Source organism: Eucyclogobius newberryi, unplaced genomic scaffold (assembly GCF_026437365.1).
Source record: "Eucyclogobius newberryi isolate DKJ021-1_F unplaced genomic scaffold, fEucNew1.0.hap1 SCAF_13, whole genome shotgun sequence".
Classification (NCBI taxonomy): Eukaryota; Metazoa; Chordata; class Actinopteri; order Gobiiformes; family Gobiidae; genus Eucyclogobius; species Eucyclogobius newberryi.
In genome coordinates this window covers 1,538,416-1,558,516 of record NW_027315757.1, presented here as the reverse complement: position 1 = coordinate 1,558,516, position 20,101 = coordinate 1,538,416, and the positions used below count along the sequence as shown (strand labels likewise).

The 20,101-nt window shown below is 49.2% G+C and overlaps 1 protein-coding gene across 1 annotated transcript in view; it reads left to right on the top strand.

Moving 5' to 3' along the window:
- aoc2 (amine oxidase copper containing 2) overlaps positions 1-16,056 on the top strand; it is a 39,634-nt gene extending 23,578 nt beyond the window's left edge. The window contains exons 4-5 of the mRNA XM_072442329.1: positions 1,784-1,916; positions 15,746-16,056. Of these exons, the coding sequence (XP_072298430.1) occupies positions 1,784-1,916; positions 15,746-16,030 (418 nt within the window). The 3' untranslated portion in view covers positions 16,031-16,056. The remainder of the gene's footprint in view (positions 1-1,783; positions 1,917-15,745) is intronic.
- Positions 16,057-20,101: the final 4,045 nt, after the last annotated feature.

Genomic DNA, 20,101 nt, shown 5'->3' with positions numbered 1-20,101 from the left:
ACTATGACAGACTCCCCCCCTCACTATGACAGACTCCCACTCTGCACCACTTTCACACAGGACCTCAATTATGAGTTCATTCATTTCATTTGAGGATGTACCTCCTGCTGCAGCTGAAGAAATTCAAGCTGCATCACCTCCTCCATCACCTCCTCTCTCACCTCCTCCATCACCACCTCCTCCATCACAACCTCCTCCATCACCTCCATCATCACCTCCTCCATCACCGCCATCATCACCTCCTCCATCACCTCCTCCACCTCCTCCTTCACCTCCTCCTTCACCTCCTCCATCACCTCCTCCATCACCTCCTCCATCACGGTGTGGTACACTGGAGCCACAGCCAGGGACAAACAGAGACTACAGCGCCCTCTGATGAGAAGGTGTTCTGCTGCAGACTTCATCTCTGCAGGACCTGGACGTCTCCAGGACTCTGGGACGAGCAGGTCTGATCACTGCTGACCCTTCTCACCCTGGACATGGACTATTTGAGCCACTCCCCTCAAGCAGGAGGCCACTCCCCTCAGTCAGGAGGCCACTCCCCTCAGGCAGGAGGCTACTCCCCTCAGGCAGGAGGCCACTCCCCTCAGGCAGGAGGCCACTCCCCTCAGGCAGGAGGCCACTCCCCTCAGGCAGGAGGCCACTCCCCTCAGGCAGGAGGCCACTCCCCTCAGACAGGAGGCAACTCCCCTCAGGCAGGAGGCCACTCCCCTCAGGCAGGAGGAGGACACTCCCCTCAGGCAGGAGGCCACTCCCCTCAAGCAGGAGGCCACTCCCCTCAGGCAGGGGGCCACTCCCCTCAGGCAGCGGGCCACTCCCCTCAGGCAGGGGGCCACTCCCCTCAGGCAGGGGGCCACTCCCCTCAGGCAGGAGGCCACTCCCCTCAGGCAGGGGGCCACTCCCCTCAGGCAGGAGGCCACTCCCCTCAGGCAGGAGGCCACTCCCCTCAGGCAGGAGGCCACTCCCCTCAGGCATGAGGCCACTCCCCTCAGGCAGGAGGCCACTCCCCTCAGGCAGCAGGCCACTCCCCTCAGGCAGGAGGCCACTCCCCTCAGGCAGGAGGCCACTCCCCTCAGGCAGGAGGCTCCAGAACCTCCATCCACAAGAACAGTTTCTTCACCTCTGTTGGACTCATGAACACTGCCTAAACAGTCACTTTAACCATAATTTAATCACTCACTGTTCACTTTCTGCACTTCATACATATATATATATATATATATATATATATATATATATATATATATATGTATATGTATATGTATATATATATATATATATATATATATATATATATATATATATATATATATATATATATATATATATATATATATATATATATATATATAATCTGTACAACTGTAAATTTGTGTACATTAAGCCTATTTTTATTTTTATTCTCATCTTTTTATCTGATAGCTTATTGTTATTTCATTGTTCATTGTTTTAGGTTGCACCGACCACCAGGACAAGTTCCTATGTTTGTGAATTTTGTTCATTGACAATGGGAATAAATCCTTCCTGATTCCCTGAGTCCAGATGCTGCGGATGAAGTGAACTTCCAGGTCGATGGCGTCGTCCACAGATCTTATGTGAATTGGAGAAATGAGTGTATTGGAAAGCACTGGGATTCATATCTGTCCAGTTATCAATCAATCCGTTGTTTTGTATTCATTTGCCAAATTTGTAATTGATTGTTTTGCTTTTTGAGCTTGAGAAATCCAGTGTAGGTTGTAGTTTATTTAATGTGTATCTTACTTGATGTTCTGCATTGTCTTAGGTACAAAGTGTCCATCACCAAACACAAGGACCAGGAGCAGAGCAGCAGCAGCCTCTACAGTCAGAACAACATGTGGAGTCCAGCCGTGGACTTCAGCACCTTCATCCAGGACAACGAGAGCATTGACAATGAGGTCTGTGTCTTATTACTTCAAATGAGCTCTTACGCCCGTGTAGAGCGCTTACGCCCGTGAAGAGCTCTTACGCCCGTGTAGAGCTCTTACGCCCGTGTAGAGCTCTTACGCCCGTGAAGAGCTCTTACGCCCGTGTAGAGCTCTTACGCCCGTGAAGAGCGCTTACGCCCGTGAAGAGCTCTTACGCCCGTGTAGAGCTCTTACGCCCGTGAAGAGCTCTTACGCCCGTGTAGAGCTCTTACGCCCGTGTAGAGCTCTTACGCCCGTGAAGAGCGCTTACGCCCGTGAAGAGCTCTTACGCCCGTGTAGAGCTCTTACGCCCGTGAAGAGCTCTTACGCCCGTGTAGAGCTCTTACGCCCGTGTAGAGCTCTTACGCCCGTGAAGAGCTCTTACGCCCGTGAAGAGCTCTTACGCCCGTGTAGAGCTCTTACGCCCGTGTAGAGCTCTTACGCCCGTGTAGAGCTCTTACGCCCGTGTAGAGCTCTTACGCCCGTGAAGAGCTCTTACGCCCGTGTAGAGCTCTTACGCCCGTGTAGAGCTCTTACGCCCGTGAAGAGCTCTTACGCCCGTGTAGAGCTCTTACGCCCGTGAAGAGCTCTTACGCCCGTGTAGAGCTCTTACGCCCGTGAAGAGCTCTTACGCCCGTGTAGAGCTCTTACGCCCGTGTAGAGCTCTTACGCCCGTGAAGAGCTCTTACGCCCGTGTAGAGCTCTTACGCCCGTGTAGAGCTCTTACGCCCGTGTAGAGCTCTTACGCCCGTGAAGAGCGCTTGCGCCCGTGTAGAGCTCTTACGCCCGTGTAGAGCTCTTACGCCCGTGTAGAGCGCTTACGCCCGTGTAGAGCTCTTACGCCCGTGTAGAGCTCTTACGCCCGTGTAGAGCGCTTACGCCCGTGAAGAGCTCATGAAGAGCTCTTACGCCCGTGAAGAGCTCTTTTCCATCAGAACCACAATTCTTACAGATCCAGTTCGTTTTTTTAGCATCTGCTGTAGAAATAGCTCTTATTTTGGCTAAAGGTTTGAGACGCCGCAGAATAGGAAAGCCCGCCTGCGCGCCTGCGCGCCTGAGGAAGCGAGGCACACGAACGCCCTTATCTGGGATTTTCCTCTCTAACGTGAACTCACTATCCAACAAACTGGACAAACAGGCGTTGCTGATGAGACGAAACAGAGACTTTTCCTCATCTTCTGTTTTGTGCTTCACGGAGACGTGGGTCAGCGAGTCCGTTCCGGACGACACGAGCTGGAGGGACCGACTCCGCTCTGACCGACTAAGAGGAGGAGTCTGTTTCTACATCAACAACTCCTGATCTTCAGATGTGACAGTGAGCTACAAACACTGCTCTCCTGCTCTGGGATATCTTGTCATCAACTGCAAACCATTCTACTCTCCATGTGAGTTTGCATCATTCATCCTGGCTATGTTTACATTCCGTTGAGCGTGATCGTGCAGGAGGCGGAGCGTGTGCTCGTTGACCAGGTTCTGAGTGTGGAGCGGACCCTCCTGGACTCCATGTGTATAATCCTGGACGGTGGTTCACGTCATGGTTCATCTGATCCCCAGGAACAGACAGAGGCTGAAGCTCTCCAAACCTGTAGTGAGGACTTCTAAGAGGTGGACCAATGAGGCAGTGGAGGAGGAGCTACGAGCGTGTTGGACATAACAGACTGGGAGGAGCTACGAGCGTGTTGGACATTACAGACTGGGAGGAGCTACGAGCGTGTTGGACATTACAGACTGGGAGGAGCTACGAGCGTGTTGGACATTACAGACTGGGAGGAGCTACCAGCGTGTTGGACATTACAGACTGGGAGGAGCTACGAGCGTGTTGGACATTGCAGACTGGGTGGAGCTACGAGCGTGTTGGACATTACAGACTGGGAGGAGCTACGAGCGTGTTGGACATTACAGACTGGGAGGAGCTACGAGCGTGTTGGACATTACAGACTGGGTGGAGCTACGAGCGTGTTGGACATTACAGACTGGGAGGTGTTCAGAGCTGCCACAGACAGTCTGGATGAGGACACGGACACTGTGACGTCCTACATCCGATATTTAATGACTACAGACCTGTAGTGCTGACATCTGCAGTCATGAAATCATTTGAGCGCCTGGTCCTCCCCCACCTCAAGTCCTTCACCTCCTCCCTGCTGGACCCCCTGCTGGACCCCCAGCAGTTCACCTAAAGAGCCAACAGGTCTGTGAACGACGCCATTAACCTGGCACTGCACTCATCTTCATCTTGCAGCATCTGGACTCCCTGGGAACCTACACCAGGATCCTGTTTGTGGACTTCAGCTCTGCATCATCACCACCTCCTGCTCTGCTCCAGGACAAGCTCTCCCAGCTCAACGTGCCTGACTCCACCTGCAGGGGGAGCACTGACTTCCTGACGGATCGGAGGCAGTGCGTGCAACTGGGGAAAAATGTCTCAAACACACGGACTATCAGCACAGGACTCCACAGGGCTGTGTACTTTCTCCCCTGCTCTGCTCCATGTGACAAACTGCTGCACCTCCAGACATGACACCGTAAAACTGATCAAGTTTGGGGATGACACCACCCTCATCGGGCCATCACCCAGAGGCCGGAGCCACAGCCAGGGACAAACAGAGACTACAGCGCCCTCTGCTGAGAAGGTGATCAGCTGCAGACTTCCATCTCTGCAGGACCTGTACTTCTGCAGGACTCTGGGACGAACAGGTCGGATCACAGCCGACCCTTCCACATGGTGATGGAGGAGGTGATGGAGGAGGTGATGGAGGAGGTGATGGAGGAGGCGATGGAGGAGGCGATGGAGGAGGCGATGGAGGAGGCGATGGAGGAGGTGATGGAGGAGGTGATGGAGGAGGCGATGGAGGAGGCGATGGAGGAGGCGATGGAGGAGGCGATGGAGGAGGCGATGGAGGAGGTGATGGAGGAGGTGATGGAGGAGGTGAGGATGGACTCAATGATGACCGTGTAGAACTGCACCATCATCTCCACTGTCAGCTTGTCTTTCCTCAGCTGCAGCAAGGTAACATTGTAAATTATTTTTGATTTGTCTAATAAATTGGGCTAAAGCCATTGGCCCAATTTATTAGACAAATCAAAAACAATTCACTGTGTTACAACTGATGGGACGGAACATAAAATTGCCTGCTGACATTTCCATACCCAATGTGATGCATTTTCTTCAAGAGATTGGATACAAATGAAATCAAAACTGAAACTCTCTCTCTGGCGCCCCCCTCTGACCTTTGGAAATATTTGCCCATTTAAATGGCAAACGTAATCTCTTAAATATTTAGGTGTGGTACTTTCGACTATTCTGGAGAAAAATTATACCCCTCTTTTTAAGACCATAAAAAAGGTCTTGAAAAATGTGATCTTATCCCGTACTTAAATCTAAGTCAAAGGATTGAAACTATAAAGATGATTGTTTTGCCCAGATTTATCCATCTGTTCCAGACTCTTTCAATTGCCCCAATCAGCTGTTTGACTGCAATAAACCTCTGATCCATAAGAAAAATGAGGCCGGAGTTTGCTATTTTCTTTCAGCTCAGATCAGAGCGTTTCTGGTGTGACCCAGACTATGAAGCTCAAAGGTCTTATACTGAGAGTCATGTGGTGCCGGGGGTTCCTGTACAGGTCTTATACTGAGAGTCATGTGGTGCCTGAGGTTCCTGTACAGGTCTTATACTGAGAGTCATGTGGTGCCTGAGGTTCCTGTACAGGTCTTATACTGAGAGTCATGTGGTGCCGGGGGTTCCTGTACAGGTCTTATACTGAGAGTAATGTGGTGCCGGGGGTTCCTGTACAGGTCTTATACTGAGAGTCATGTGGTGCCTGAGGTTCCTGTACAGGTCTTATACTGAGAGTCATGTGGTGCCGGGGGTTCCTGTACAGGTCTTATACTGAGAGTCATGTGGTGCCTGAGGTTCCTGTACAGGTCTTATACTGAGAGTAATGTGGTGCCTGAGGTTCCAGTACAGGTCTTATACTGAGAGTCATGTGGTGCCGGGGGTTCCTGTACAGGTCTTATACTGAGAGTCATGTGGTGCCGGGGGTTCCTGTACAGGTCTTATACTGAGAATCATGTGGCGCCGGGAGTTCCTCTACAGGTCTTATACTGAGAGTCATGTGGTGCCGGGGGTTCCTGTACAGGTCTTATACTGAGAGTCATGTGGTGCCTGAGGTTCCTGTACAGGTCTTATACTGAGAGTCATGTGGTGCCTGAGGTTCTTGTACAGGTCTTATACTGAGAGTCATGTGGTGCCGGGGGTTCCTGTACAGGTCTTATACTGAGAGTCATGTGGTGCCGGGGGTTCCTGTACAGGTCTTACTGGCAGATGACAGACGCTTGAGTCATGAGGAGGAGGTGGAGAATCCTTGGTTGAAATCTGTTCTTACAACATGGAAGGAGCTGATCAAAAGACACAAACTAAACAAAGATGTTAAAATCTTAAACTGGTTGTCTTCACACCTACAGCTCAGACTCAAGGTTTAAAGTCTGGACAACAAAAGGTCAAAGGTTTTTTACTAGATTGTAAAAGAGAATCATCTGAAGAACTTTGAGGAGGTGAAAGAATCCTCTGACTTTAACAGGTTTTTTACAAATATTAACCAAGAAAAGATGACCACCATAACACTTTGACTGAAATATTATTAGAGCTTATAAATCTGACCTTTCAAGGGGAATAATATCTAAATGATACAAATGTATGAACAACCTGAGCAGCAATTCTACTCTACTCTTTGTTCTGGAGGATGAAGAGTGTGAAAGTATAAGTACCTCTCACTGGAGAACCACAGGATCACATGTTCTGTTGGAAAAGTGTGTCTGGTTTCTTTCTAAGCCCATGTCAAAGTGCCCATGACTCACAGGGAAATAGACAGTTGGAGAGGATGTGGCAGCAGGAGACAGACTGTTGGAGAGGATGTGGCAGCAGGAGGCAGACTGTTGGGGAGGATGTGACAGCAGGAAGCAGACTGTTGGAGAGGATGTGGCAGCAGGAGACAGACTGTTGGAGAGGATGTGGCAGCAGGAGAAAGACTGTTGGAGAGGATGTGGCAGCAGGAGACAGACTGTTGGAGAGAATGTGGCAGCAGGAGACAGACTGTTGGAGAGGATGTGGCAGCAGGAGACAGACTGTTGGAGAGGATGTGGCGGCAGGAGGCAGACTGTTGGAGAGGATGTGGCAGCAGGAGACAGACTGTTGGAGAGGATGTGGCAGCAGGAGGCAGACTGTTGGAGAGGATGTGGCAGCAGGAGACAGACTGTTGGAGAGGATGTGGCGGCAGGAGGCAGACTGTTGGAGAGGATGTGGCAGCAGGAGACAGACTGTTGGAGAGGATGTGGCAGCAGGAGACAGACTGTTGGAGAAGATGTGGCAGCAGGAGACAGACTGTTGGAGAGGATGTGGCAGCAGGAGACAGACTGTTGGAGAGGATGTGGCAGCAGGAGACAAACCACTATCATCCATCCATCTATCCAGAACGCTGCTGCTCGGGTCCTGACTAGAACCAGGAAGTACCATCACATTAGTCCTGTTCTCAGGTCTCTGCACTGCCCCCTGTGGCTCAGAGAAGAGACTTTAAAGCAGCTCTGCTTGTGTACAAGTCTCTCCATGGCCTAGCACCAAAGTACATCTTGGATATGTTAGTGCCATATGAACCATCTCGGACTCTGAGGACCTCAGGGAGCGGCCTCCTGCTGGTGCCAGAGTCAGGACTAAACATGGACCGGCCTCCTGCTGGTGCCAGAGTCAGGACTAAACATGGACCGGCCTCCTGCTGGTGCCAGAGTCAGGACTAAACATGGACCGGCCTCCTGCTGGTGCCAGAGTCAGGACTAAACATGGACCGGCCTCCTGCTGGTGCCAGAGTCAGGACTAAACATGGACTGGCCTCCTGCTGGTGCCCAGAGTCAGGACTAAACATGGACCGGCCTCCTGCTGGTGCCACAGTCAGGACTAAACATGGACCGGCCTCCTGCTGGTGCCAGAGTCAGGACTAAACATGGACCGGCCTCCTGCTGGTGCCAGAGTCAGGACTAAACATGGACCGGCCTCCTGCTGGTGCCAGAGTCAGGACTAAACATGGACCGGCCTCCTGCTGGATTTGAATGCATTTTTCCTGTTGTGTGAAGCACTGTGAATTGCCTTGTGTATGAAATGTGCTCTACAAATAAACTTGCCTTGCCATCAAGTGTTTTGGGATTGTCCTGTGGTTCACAAGTTTTGGACAAAGATCAATAAAGCAAGACAATTTATGACATGACCATCCCAATGGATTTCAGGACTCTGTATTTGGGCCTCGGGACTCTGTATTCGGGCCTCGGGACTCTGTATTCGGGCCTCGGGACTCTGTGTTCGGGCCTCAGGACTCCTGCCACGGACACAACCAGCAGCTCTCTCTGGAGCCTCCTCCTGGCAGCTGAGAAAAAGGCTTTTACAAAAAAATTGATGACATAAATTGCACCAATGACCAAGGACTGGACTAACATTTACGATGGAGTATAAGGGCCAACCAAGAAAAAAAAAATGCGCTGCACTATGAGAATAAAGCCATTCATTAATGAGAAAAAAGACGTTAATTAACGAGAAAAAAGTCTTAGTTTAGGGGCCGATTCAAAGTGACATGAGCAGTTCACTTTCAGCACCACGGCCAGCACCACGGTCAGGACGCACAAGAACGGGCTTGGATGAGTTGACAGTTTAGAAGGACATAAGAGCCAGTGTTTCCTGGTCTTTAAAACCAGGTCTTACGTGTGTTTATTACAAGACAAGACACTTTCCTGCTGCGCATCATCCAAACTGTTGGATAAACGCTTTACTTTCTCCATGGAGTACCCATAATGCACCAGGAGCTCAAACACCAGTCGTGCTCCGTGCCACAGCCGCCCGCAGACAGGAGGAGGAGCCTGCAGACAGGAGGAGGAGCCTGCAGACAGGAGGAGGAGCCTGCAGACAGGAGGAGGAGCCTGCAGACAGGAGGAGGAGCCTGCAGACAGGAGGAGGAGCCTGCAGACAGGAGCAGGAGCCTGCAGACAAGAGGAGGAGCCCGCAGACAGGAGCAGGAGCCTGCAGACAGGAGGAGGAGCCTGCAGACAGGAGCAGGAGCCCGCAGACAGGAGGAGGAGCCTGCACTTCAGTTTTATGCCCGGATTCTAACCTTTTGTCTTCTCTTGGACAAACTCAGTAAAACACACAACACAAAACATCCATCTGCGCCTCCTCAGCTCCTCCTCTCAGCTCCTCCTCTCAGCTCCTCCTCTCAGCTCCTCCTCTCAGCTCCTCCTCTCAGCTCCTCCTCTCAGCTCCTCCTGACGTCTGGATCGTGTTTGGCACAGCCAAAAAGCGATACGTTTTACACAGACGCCATCATCCATACATCATCCATACATCATCCACACATCACCCATACATCATCCATACATCACCCATACATCATCCATACATCACCCATACATCATCCATACATCATCCATACATCATCCACACATCATCCATACATCATCCATACATCATCCATACATCATCCACACATCATCCATACATCATCCATACATCATCCATACATCATCCACACATCATCCATACATCATCCATACATCATCCATACATCATCCATACATCATCCACACATCATCCATACATCATCCATACATCATCCACACATCATCCATACATCATCCATACATCATCCATACATCATCCATACATCATCCACACATCATCCATACATCATCCATACATCATCCATACATCATCCATACATCATCCATACATCATCCACACATCATCCATACATCATCCATACATCATCCATACATCATCCACACATCATCCATACATCATCCATACATCATCCATACATCATCCATACATCATCCACACATCATCCACACATCATCCATACATCATCCATACATCATCCATACATCATCCATACATCATCCACACATCACCCATACATCACCCATACATCACCCACACATCACCCACACATCATCCACACATCATCCACACATCATCCACACATCATCCACACATCATCCACACATCATCCACACATCATCCATACATCACCCATACATCACCCATACATCACCCACACATCATCCATACATCATCCATACATCACCCATACATCACCCACACATCATCCATACATCATCCACACATCATCCATACATCACCCATACATCATCCATGCATCACCCATACATCATACATACGTCATCCATACATCATCCATACATCATCCATACGCCATCCATACGTCATCCATACATCGCCCACGCATCATTCACACATCACGCATGCATCGTCCATACATCACCCACACATCACCCATACATCACCCACACATCATCCATACATCATCCATACATCACCCACACATCACCCATACATCACCCACACATCATCCATACATCACCCACACATCATCCATACATCACCCACACATCATCCACACATCACCCATACATCACCCACACATCACCCACACATCATAAGGCGATGGTACAGCTGGCAGCCCGGTGTAAACGCTCTCTCTTCTTTCTCACACTTATTGTGCTTTATCTCCTATATTTTGTAAATATAGTTAGTATATTTTTTCTATTTTACTGCACGATCGGGACACGCGCTGGAATAGTTTTTTAATTCAACTGTTTTTGACTATTTTGGCTGGATTTGAGCGTTTTTCGTTGTGTTGTTGTGACGTGAGCTAGCTCCAAGCGAGCCCACCAGCCCCCCCCGCGCCCTCCGGCCGCGCTAAAGTACGGCGTGTCGTCGGTACACGTTTATATACACGTTTATATGAAAGAGGAACTTCACCAACGATCGGGACACGCACTGGAATCGCTTTAAATTAACTTGTTTTGACTTTATTCGGCTGGATTGAGTGTTTTCGTCGTGTCGTCGCGATGTGTCTTGGCTCTGAGTCCCCCGGCTCCGGCCCCGCCCCCCGGCCAGCGCCGTACCGCGTTTACACAAAGGAGGAACTCATGAAACTGCGGAGAACAGTCGTCTTACCCGGAGATCGTCACGTTATCCCGGCGGACATCCTAAGGAAAACGTAACGAGGCAGACGGGCTGGACGTAAACTCCGAGAGAAGAGAGGGACAAACAGGAAGTCGGTTCCCGCCGTAGTCATGGGTAACGTGAGGTCCCTTCAAAATAAAATGACGGAAATAGCGAGCCTCATGCGGTCCCAGAGGATTTATAGGGACAGCAGCGTCTTGATTTTCACAGAGACCTGGTTAACAGCAGAAATGCCAGACTCTATTGTAGGTTTGGACAATTTTCATCTGCTGCGGGCGACAGAACGAGAGAATGCAGGAAGAAAAGAGGTGGAGGTCTGGCGGTGTATGTGAACACGAGCTGGTCCAAACCCGAACACTGCACAGTGAGGGAGCAGCTATGTAACAAGGATATTGAACTATTGGCTATTGGCATGAGGCCATATTATCTGCCCCGGGAGTTCTCGCATGTGATTTTGATCGCAGTCTATGTGGCCCCGTCTGCCAATGCTGAAAATGCTTGTGAAGCACTGCTCTCCTGCACTTGTAGGCTGCAAACACAGCACCCACAGGCTCTCTTCCTCATCTCTGGTGACTTTAACCACGCTTCTCCCTCTTCTGTTCTACCAACATACACCCAGTATGTTACCTGCCCCACCAGAGAGAATAGAACATTGGACTTGTTTTTTGCCAACACCAAGGAGGCTTATTCTTCTTCCCCCCTCCCTCCCCTGGGCAGCTCGGACCACAACCTTGTACATCTGAGGCCTGTGTATGAACCCATCGTGCGCAGGCAGCCTGTGGTGTCCCGTGAGGTGAGGATGTGGTCTGCTGAGAGCGAGGAGGCTCTGAGGGACTGCTTCAGCACCACTGTCTGGACTGAGCTTTATGACCCACATGGGGAGGACATCAACACCATCACAGAGTGCATCACGGACTACATCAACTTCTGTTTTGAGAACATTGTTCCCTCCCGGACGGTGCGGTGTTTTCCAAACAACAAGCCATGGATTAACCGTGAACTGAAGGCTCTGCTGAAGGAGAAGAAGAGAGCCTTCAGGTCAGGGAACATGGAGGAGCTGAGGACTGTGCAGAAGGAGCTGAGGAGGAAGATCAGGCAGGCTGAGGCCGGCTACAAGAGGAGGATGGAGGAGCAGCTGCAGCAAAAGAACATTCAGGGAGTGTGGAGGAGCCTGAAAACCATCTCAGGCTTCAAAATCCCCCCTGTCCAGACAGAGGGGGATCTAAAGTGGGTGATTGATTTAAATGCTCACTTCTTGAGTTTTGATCGGTCACCCGCCCCTCCCCCTGCACAGCTGCATGCTCCCTCTTCCACAGCTGGACAATGCCCTGCATCTGTTCCTCTTCGCTTATCTGCCCCGGACCATCAGCTCCCCACTTCGCCTGGACTCACCCATCCCCCCAGCACACGGTCCCCCTGCCAACCACTGACTGTCACAGCAGCAGAGGTGAGGAGTGAGCTGAAGAGGATTAAAGTGAGGAAGGCAGCAGGACCTGACGGCATCAGCCCCAGGCTCCTTGAGTCCTGCGCAGATGAACTGTGTGGAGTTATTGAGCATGTCTTCAACATGAGCCTGAAGCTGAGGGTGATACCACAGGTCTGGAAGACCTCCTGTCTGGTACCTGTGCCTAAGACACTGTGCCCCAAAGACCTCAACAGCTTCAGGCCAGTGGCTCTCACGTCCCACCTGATGAAGACACTGGAGCTGGTCCTGGACCACCTCCGCTCCACCGTGAGTTCAGCCATGGACCCGCTGCAGTTTGCATATCGTTCTGGCATCGGAGTGGAAGACGCCGTCATCTCCCTGCTGCACCGCTCTCTCTCTCACCTGGAAAAGCCTGGCAGCTCTGTGAGGATCCTGTTCTTTCATCTCTCCAGCGCCTTCAACACCATCCAGCCGCTGCTCCTGAGGGACAAGCTGGAGACGGCTGGTGTGGAGTATGACCTGGCAGAATGGATCCTGGACTACCTCACAGACCGACCCCAGTTTGTGAGAGCCCGGAACTGTGTGTCTGACACTCGGACCTGCAGTGTGGGGGCGCCCCAGGGCACTGTCCTCGCGCCCTTTCTCTTCACCCTTTACACTGCAGACTTCAGACATGACACGGACAGCTGTGTCCTGCAGAAGTTCTCTGACGACTCTGCCATCATCGGACTCATCACAGACGACGATGACGGGGAGTACGGAGGACTGGCGCAGGACTTTGTGGACTGGTGTCAGCGGAACCACCTCCTCATCAACGCGGGGAAGACCAAGGAGATGGTGGTGGACTTCCGCAGACGCCACTCCACTGCCCCCTCGCCAGTGAACATCCAGGGACGGGACATTGAGAGAGTGGACTCATACAAATACCTGGGTGTTCATCTGAACCACAAACTGGACTGGACTCATAACACAGAAGCACTGTACAGGAAGAGCCAGAGTCGGCTCTACCTCCTGAGGAGACTCAGGTCTTTTGGAGTGACAGGGCCACTCCTGAAGACCTTCTACGACTCTGTGGTGGCATCAGCTCCTGTAGGTGTGGCCTGCTGGAGCAGCAGCATCACAGAGAGGGAGAGGAAGAGGCTGGACAGAGTCATCAAGAAGTCCAGCTCCGTCCTGGGCTGTCCTCTGGACTCGGTGCAGGAGGTGGGGGACAGGAGGGTCCTGGCTAGATTCACATCTATGCTGGACCATGAGTGTCACCCCCTGCAGGACACTCTGTCCGCTCTGGAGAGCAGCTTCAGTGAGAGACTGATCCACCCTCGATGTGTGAAGGAAAGGTTCCGTAGGTCTTTCCTTCCTGCTGCTGTCAGACTTTATAACAAAAACTGTTAGTCCTGAACACTCTCAATACTGACCTAACCTAATACTGATGTGCAATTCTGTCATATGTGCAATTGCTGTTGGAATTCATGTGCAATTACTGTGAAATTCTTGTGCAATCTATGTGCTGTTGTGACACATATTCATGTGCAATTACTGTCGGGATCACAGGCAATGGTATTTATGTATTTATTTATTTATTTGTCTATGGGAGTTTTTATTTATTTATAGGAGATCTTCTTCTACTGAAAGTGTTTTTCAGACTTCCTATAAGTGATCTGTTCTTTTCTTCTGTATCTACCTCTGTATCTACCTGCGTTGCACCAATGAAATTTCCCCATGTGGGACAATAAAGGAATATCTTATCTTATCTTACATCACCCATACATCATCCGCACATCATCCGCACATCACCCGCACATCACCCGCACATCACCCGCACATCATCCGTACATCACCCGCACATCACCCGCACATCACCCGCACATCACCCGCACATCACCCGCACATCACCCGCTCATCACCCACTCATCACCCACGCATCACCCACGCATCACCCACGCATCACCCACGCATCAACCACGCATCACCCACGCATCACCCACCCATCACCCACGCATCACCCACGCATCACCCACGCATCAACCACGCATCACCCACGCATCACCCACGCATCACCCACGCATCACCCACGCATCACCCACGCATCACCCACGCATCACTCACACATCACCCACAGATCACCCACAGATCACCCACAGATCACCCACAGATCACCCACAGATCACCCACACATCACCCACACATCACCCACACATCACCCACACATCACCCACACATCACCCACACATCACCCACACATCACCCACACATCACCCACACATCACCCACACATCACCCACACATCACCCACACATCACCCACACATCACCCACACATCACCCACACATCACCCACACATCACCCACACATCACCCACACATCACCCACACATCACCCACACATCATCCACACATCACCCACACATCACCCACACATCACCCACACATCACCCACACATCACCCACACATCACCCACACATCACCCACACATCACCCACACATCATCCACACATCACCCACACATCACCCACACATCATCCACACATCACCCACACATCACCCACACATCACCCACACATCACCCACACATCACCCACACATCACCCACACATCATCCACACATCACCCACACATCACCCACACATCATCCACACATCACCCACACATCACCCACACATCATCCACACATCACCCACACATCACCCATACATCATCCACACATCCACTAAAAGACGCATCATAAAGATCGACATCCATTGTGGGCTTTTCTATTCACTTTTAACCCAGCACCATTTGCGTCCTGACGGTGGCGTTTGTGTAATGAAGACTCCACAGATCTGACTCAGTATTGACTTAAACACAGCTGTTACTGGACTGTCCCATGATGCAACACTGGGGGGAGGAGCCCGTAACATGGTGCTCAAAGTGAACCGCGTATCTGCCTTTAGTCTCTTTAAATTATGAGATTTTTCTCGTTATTTAACGAGAATAAAGTCATTAATTAACGAGATTTTTACCCCGCATTTGTTTAGTTTTGGCTGGACCTTATACTCTGTCGTAAACATTATACTGGACATCAATGGGTCAAATGGAAAAAAATACATTTGGACTCAAATTGAAAATGGATGTCTTCTGTCTTAATGTTTTTTGTTCTATGTTTGCTCATGTTTTTATTGTATTTATTATGTTCTTAAATAATAATCTAACAAAAAGGAGTAATAGCATCACATTCTGCCCAGCGATGACAGAGATATGAACCATAAACCATATTTAAAATCTAGTACCATAGAGTTCTGACCTGCCTCCAGCTCAAACACTAGAGATTCTAGAACGTTGGGATGTCGCATGAACACAATCTTTTAAAGCTGTTTATTACTGTGTCTCTCTAGGACCTGGTTGCCTGGGTGACGGCCGGTTTCCTCCACATCCCTCATGCTGAGGACATCCCTAACACTGTTACTGTGGGCAACGGAGGCGGAGTCCTGCTGCGGCCCCATAACTACTTCAATAACGACCCGTCCATTGACTCTCCTGACAGTGTGTACCTGGGCCCGGGCTCCGAGAGCAGCTGTGAGAGGAACCGCATGGCCTGTGTGTCCCAGGACAGCTGCGCCCCGGGACGAGAGGGCTTCACCTTCCACGGCTTTGAGGGCGTCATGAAGTTTGAAGAGTAACACAACGTGTCTGATCAGAAATATGAACCATTTTATTTTTTTGAAGTCAGTTTTGGATTCTTGATATGTTTCAGCTTTACTTTCTGGCCTGTCTTCCTGAAGCTGTAGTATATCCTTAGTGTGTGTACGTATAGTGTGTGTACGTATAGTGTGTGTACATATAGTGTGTACACATATAGTGTGTACATATAGTGTATGTGCATATAGTGTGTGTACATATAGTGTGTGTACATATAGTGTGTGTGCATATAGTGTGTGTACATATAGTGTGTGTGCATATAGTATGTGTACATATAGTGTGTGTGCATATAGTATGTGTGCATATAGTATGTGTGCATATAGTGTGTGTGCATATAGTGTGTGTACATATAGTGTGTGTACATATAGTGTGTGTGCATAAAGTGTGTGTGCATATAGTGTGTGTGCATATAGTGTGTGTACATATAGTGCGTGTACATATAGTGCGTGTACATATAGTGCGTGTACATATAGTGCATGTACATATAGTGTATGTACAAGTGTATGTACATATAGTGTGTGCACATATAGTGTGTGTACATATAGTGTATGTACAAGTGTATGTACATATAGTGTATGTACATATAGTGTGTGTACATATAGTGTGTGTACATATAGTGTATGTACATATAGTGTGTGTTCAACTGTATGTACATATAATGTATGTACAACTGTATGTACATATAGTGTATGTACATATAATGTGTGTACATATAGTGTATGTACAACTGTATGTACATATAGTGTGTGTACATATAGTGTGTGTACATATAGTGTATGTACATATGTGTGTACATATAGTGTATGTACATATAGTGTGTGTATAACTGTATGTACATATAGTGTATGTACATATAGTGTGTGTATAACTGTATGTATATATAGTGTATGTACATATAGTGTGTGTACATATAGTGTGTGTATAACTGTATGTATATATAGTGTATGTACATATAGTGTGTGTACATATAGTGTGTGTACATATAGTGTGTGTACAAGTGTATGTACATATAGTGTGTGTACATATAGTGTGTGTACATATAGTGTATGTACATATAGTGTGTACAACTGTGTGTACATATAGTGTGTGTACATATATTGTGTGTACATATATTGTGTGTACATATAGTGTGTACACATATAGTGTGTACAACTGTGTGTACATATAGTGTGTGTACATATAGTGTGTACATATAGTGTGTGTACATATAGTGTGTGTACATATAGTGTGTGTGCATATAGTGTGTGTACATATAGTGTGTGTACATATAGTGTGTGTGCATATAGTGTGTGTGCATATAGTGTGTGTATGTACAACTGTATGTACATATAGTGTGTGTACATATAGTGTGTGTGCATATAGTGGACTAAGGACATTTGTCTAAGGACAGTGGATGCTAGGACATGGCCCTATGGACATTGTTTCATCTGTTTTTCATTCTCGCCCTCAGAGGAAACTGCTGTAGTGATTTTGGGCGTTACAAAAATAAATTGAATAGAGTTTTTATCAGTCCGCCCCGTTTGCTGTGACCCGACCCGACATGTTTCAAGTGGGTCAGACGGTAAATTCTTATTTTTTTTAACTTTGAAGGCAAAAAAAAAGATCCAAATTTTGAAATGTTTTGACTTGGAGCTTCAACAGTCCAGGGGTCAAGCTTCAACAGTCCAGGGGTCGGGCTTCAACAGTCCAGGGGTCAGGCTTCAACAGTCCAGGGGTCAGGCTTCAACAGTCCAGGGGTCGGGCTTCAACAGTCCAGGGGTCAGGCTTCAACAGTCCAGGGGTCGGGCTTCAACAGTCCAGGGGTCGGGCTTCAACAGTCCAGGGGTCGGGCTTCAACAGTCCAGGGGTCGGGCTTCAACAGTCCAGGGGTCGGGCTTCAACAGTCCAGGGGTCAGGATTCAACAGTCCAGGGGTCGGGCTTCAACAGTCCAGGGGTCGGGCTTCAACAGTCCAGGGGTCAGGCTTCAACAGTCCAGGGGTCAGGCTTCAACAGTCCAGGGGTCGGGATTCAACAGTCCAGGGGTCAGGCTTCAACAGTCCAGGGGTCGGGATTCAACAGTCCAGGGGTCGGGCTTCAACAGTCCAGGGGTCGGGGTTCAACAGTCCAGGGGTCGGGGTTCAACAGTCCAGGGGTCGGGCTTCAACAGTCCAGGGGTCAGGCTTCAACAGTCCAGGGGTCAGGCTTCAACAGTCCAGGGGTCGGGCTTCAACAGTCCAGGGGTCGGGCTTCAACAGTCCAGGGGTCGGGCTTCAACAGTCCAGGGGTCAGGCTTCAACAGTCCAGGGGTCGGGCTTCAACAGTCCAGGGGTCGGGCTTCAACAGTCCAGGGGTCGGGCTTCAACAGTCCAGGGGTCAGGCTTCAACAGTCCAGGGGTCAGGGGTCAGGCTTCAACAGTCCAGGGGTCAGGGGTCAGGGTTCAACAGTCCAGGGGTCGGGGGTCAGGCTTCAACCCGATCGTGAGACTAAATCTCACGATTTTAAGATATTTCAATCGACCTTTTTTACGTCGTTATCCTTTATTTTGGTAGTGAGGGCGAGCGGGGGGAACATGCGGGGGACACGGGCGCCGCCATGTTTGTTGTGATGACGCTGCTGGGCGTATTTCAATCCCAGAATGCATTGTGTAAGTAAAATGTCACACCCTGATAGAGAAACACATGCACTATGAAGAGTTGAGTGGCGCCGACAAAGGCTAATAACTAGTAAAAAGCAATATAATGACTTTGCGTGTTCTGTTTAAAACAGAGGCATGTGGAGGACTGAATATGAAGTCGCACATGTGTTGCGCAGTTTGTTAGCAGTCCTTTGGGATGACGGACAGGTTTACCAACGTGATAAAAAATATTTAACACGGCGTTTTAGGAAAGACCGGTCGGTGAGTCGGCGAAATAATTGAAAAATAAAAGATTTTGACGTTTTTTCAACACAATGCTATTTTTTTTTCCGGTCGGCTAGTTTGATACCGGGTCGGTCGGGTTACGGCAAACAGACATATTATTTTGCTCAGCCTAATATTATATATAATTATATATAATTTGTTTAAATGAAACACTTAATGATCAGAACAAAGAACAAGACAGTGACATAACCCACATTATAGTTTTAGCTTGGACAAATTTAGACTTGAGTCACATTTTCCAAGAAATTAAAAAGAAATTTAGAAGAAACAAATGATTGTAGCAGGCAAAAAAAACAATAGAAGTCATCTGGAGCGGCCTCCTGCTGGTGCCAGAGTCAGGACTAAACATGGACCGGCCTCCTGCTGGTGCCAGAATCAGGACTAAACATGGACCGGCCTCCTGCTGGTGCCAGAGTCAGGACTAAACATGGACCGGCCTCCTGCTGGTGCCAGAATCAGGACTAAACATGGACCGGCCTCCTGCTGGTGCCAGAGTCAGGACTAAACATGGAGCGGCCTCCTGCTGGTGCCAGAGTCAGGACTAAACATGGACCGGCCTCCTGCTGGTGCCAGAGTCAGGACTAAACATGGACCGGCCTCCTGCTGGTGCCAGAGTCAGGACTAAACATGGACCGGCCTCCTGCTGGTTCCTGAAGATGTGAGACAGGTTCTGCTCTGACAATGTTCAAATCTAAAATAAAACTGTTGTGTTTAGCTGTGTTTAACTGAAAGGATTTTATTTGAACTTTCATGTCTTAAACTGTTTTGTGAATTCTGTAATTTCTTTGTGATTTTAATGCATTTTTCCTGTTGTGAAGCTCTTTGAATTGCCTTGTGTATGAAATGTGCTCTACAAATAAACTTGCCTTGTCTTGAGGTCTGCAGTGTATTCTTCAGTACAGCTTCATCATGTGGCAGACAGCGAAACATCTAAACCTACAGGGAAAGAAGATTTATTGTCCGGATGAGAAAAAGAGGGAACCATTGAGTGTCCGTCTGCTCCAGAGCCTTGAGCTGGAGAAACACCATGAAGAACCATGATGAACTCTGAAGAACCCTGAAGAACCATGTGGAAACCTGAAGAACCATGAAAAACCATGAGGAACCATGAAGAACCATGAAGAACCATGAGGAACCATGATGAACCCTGA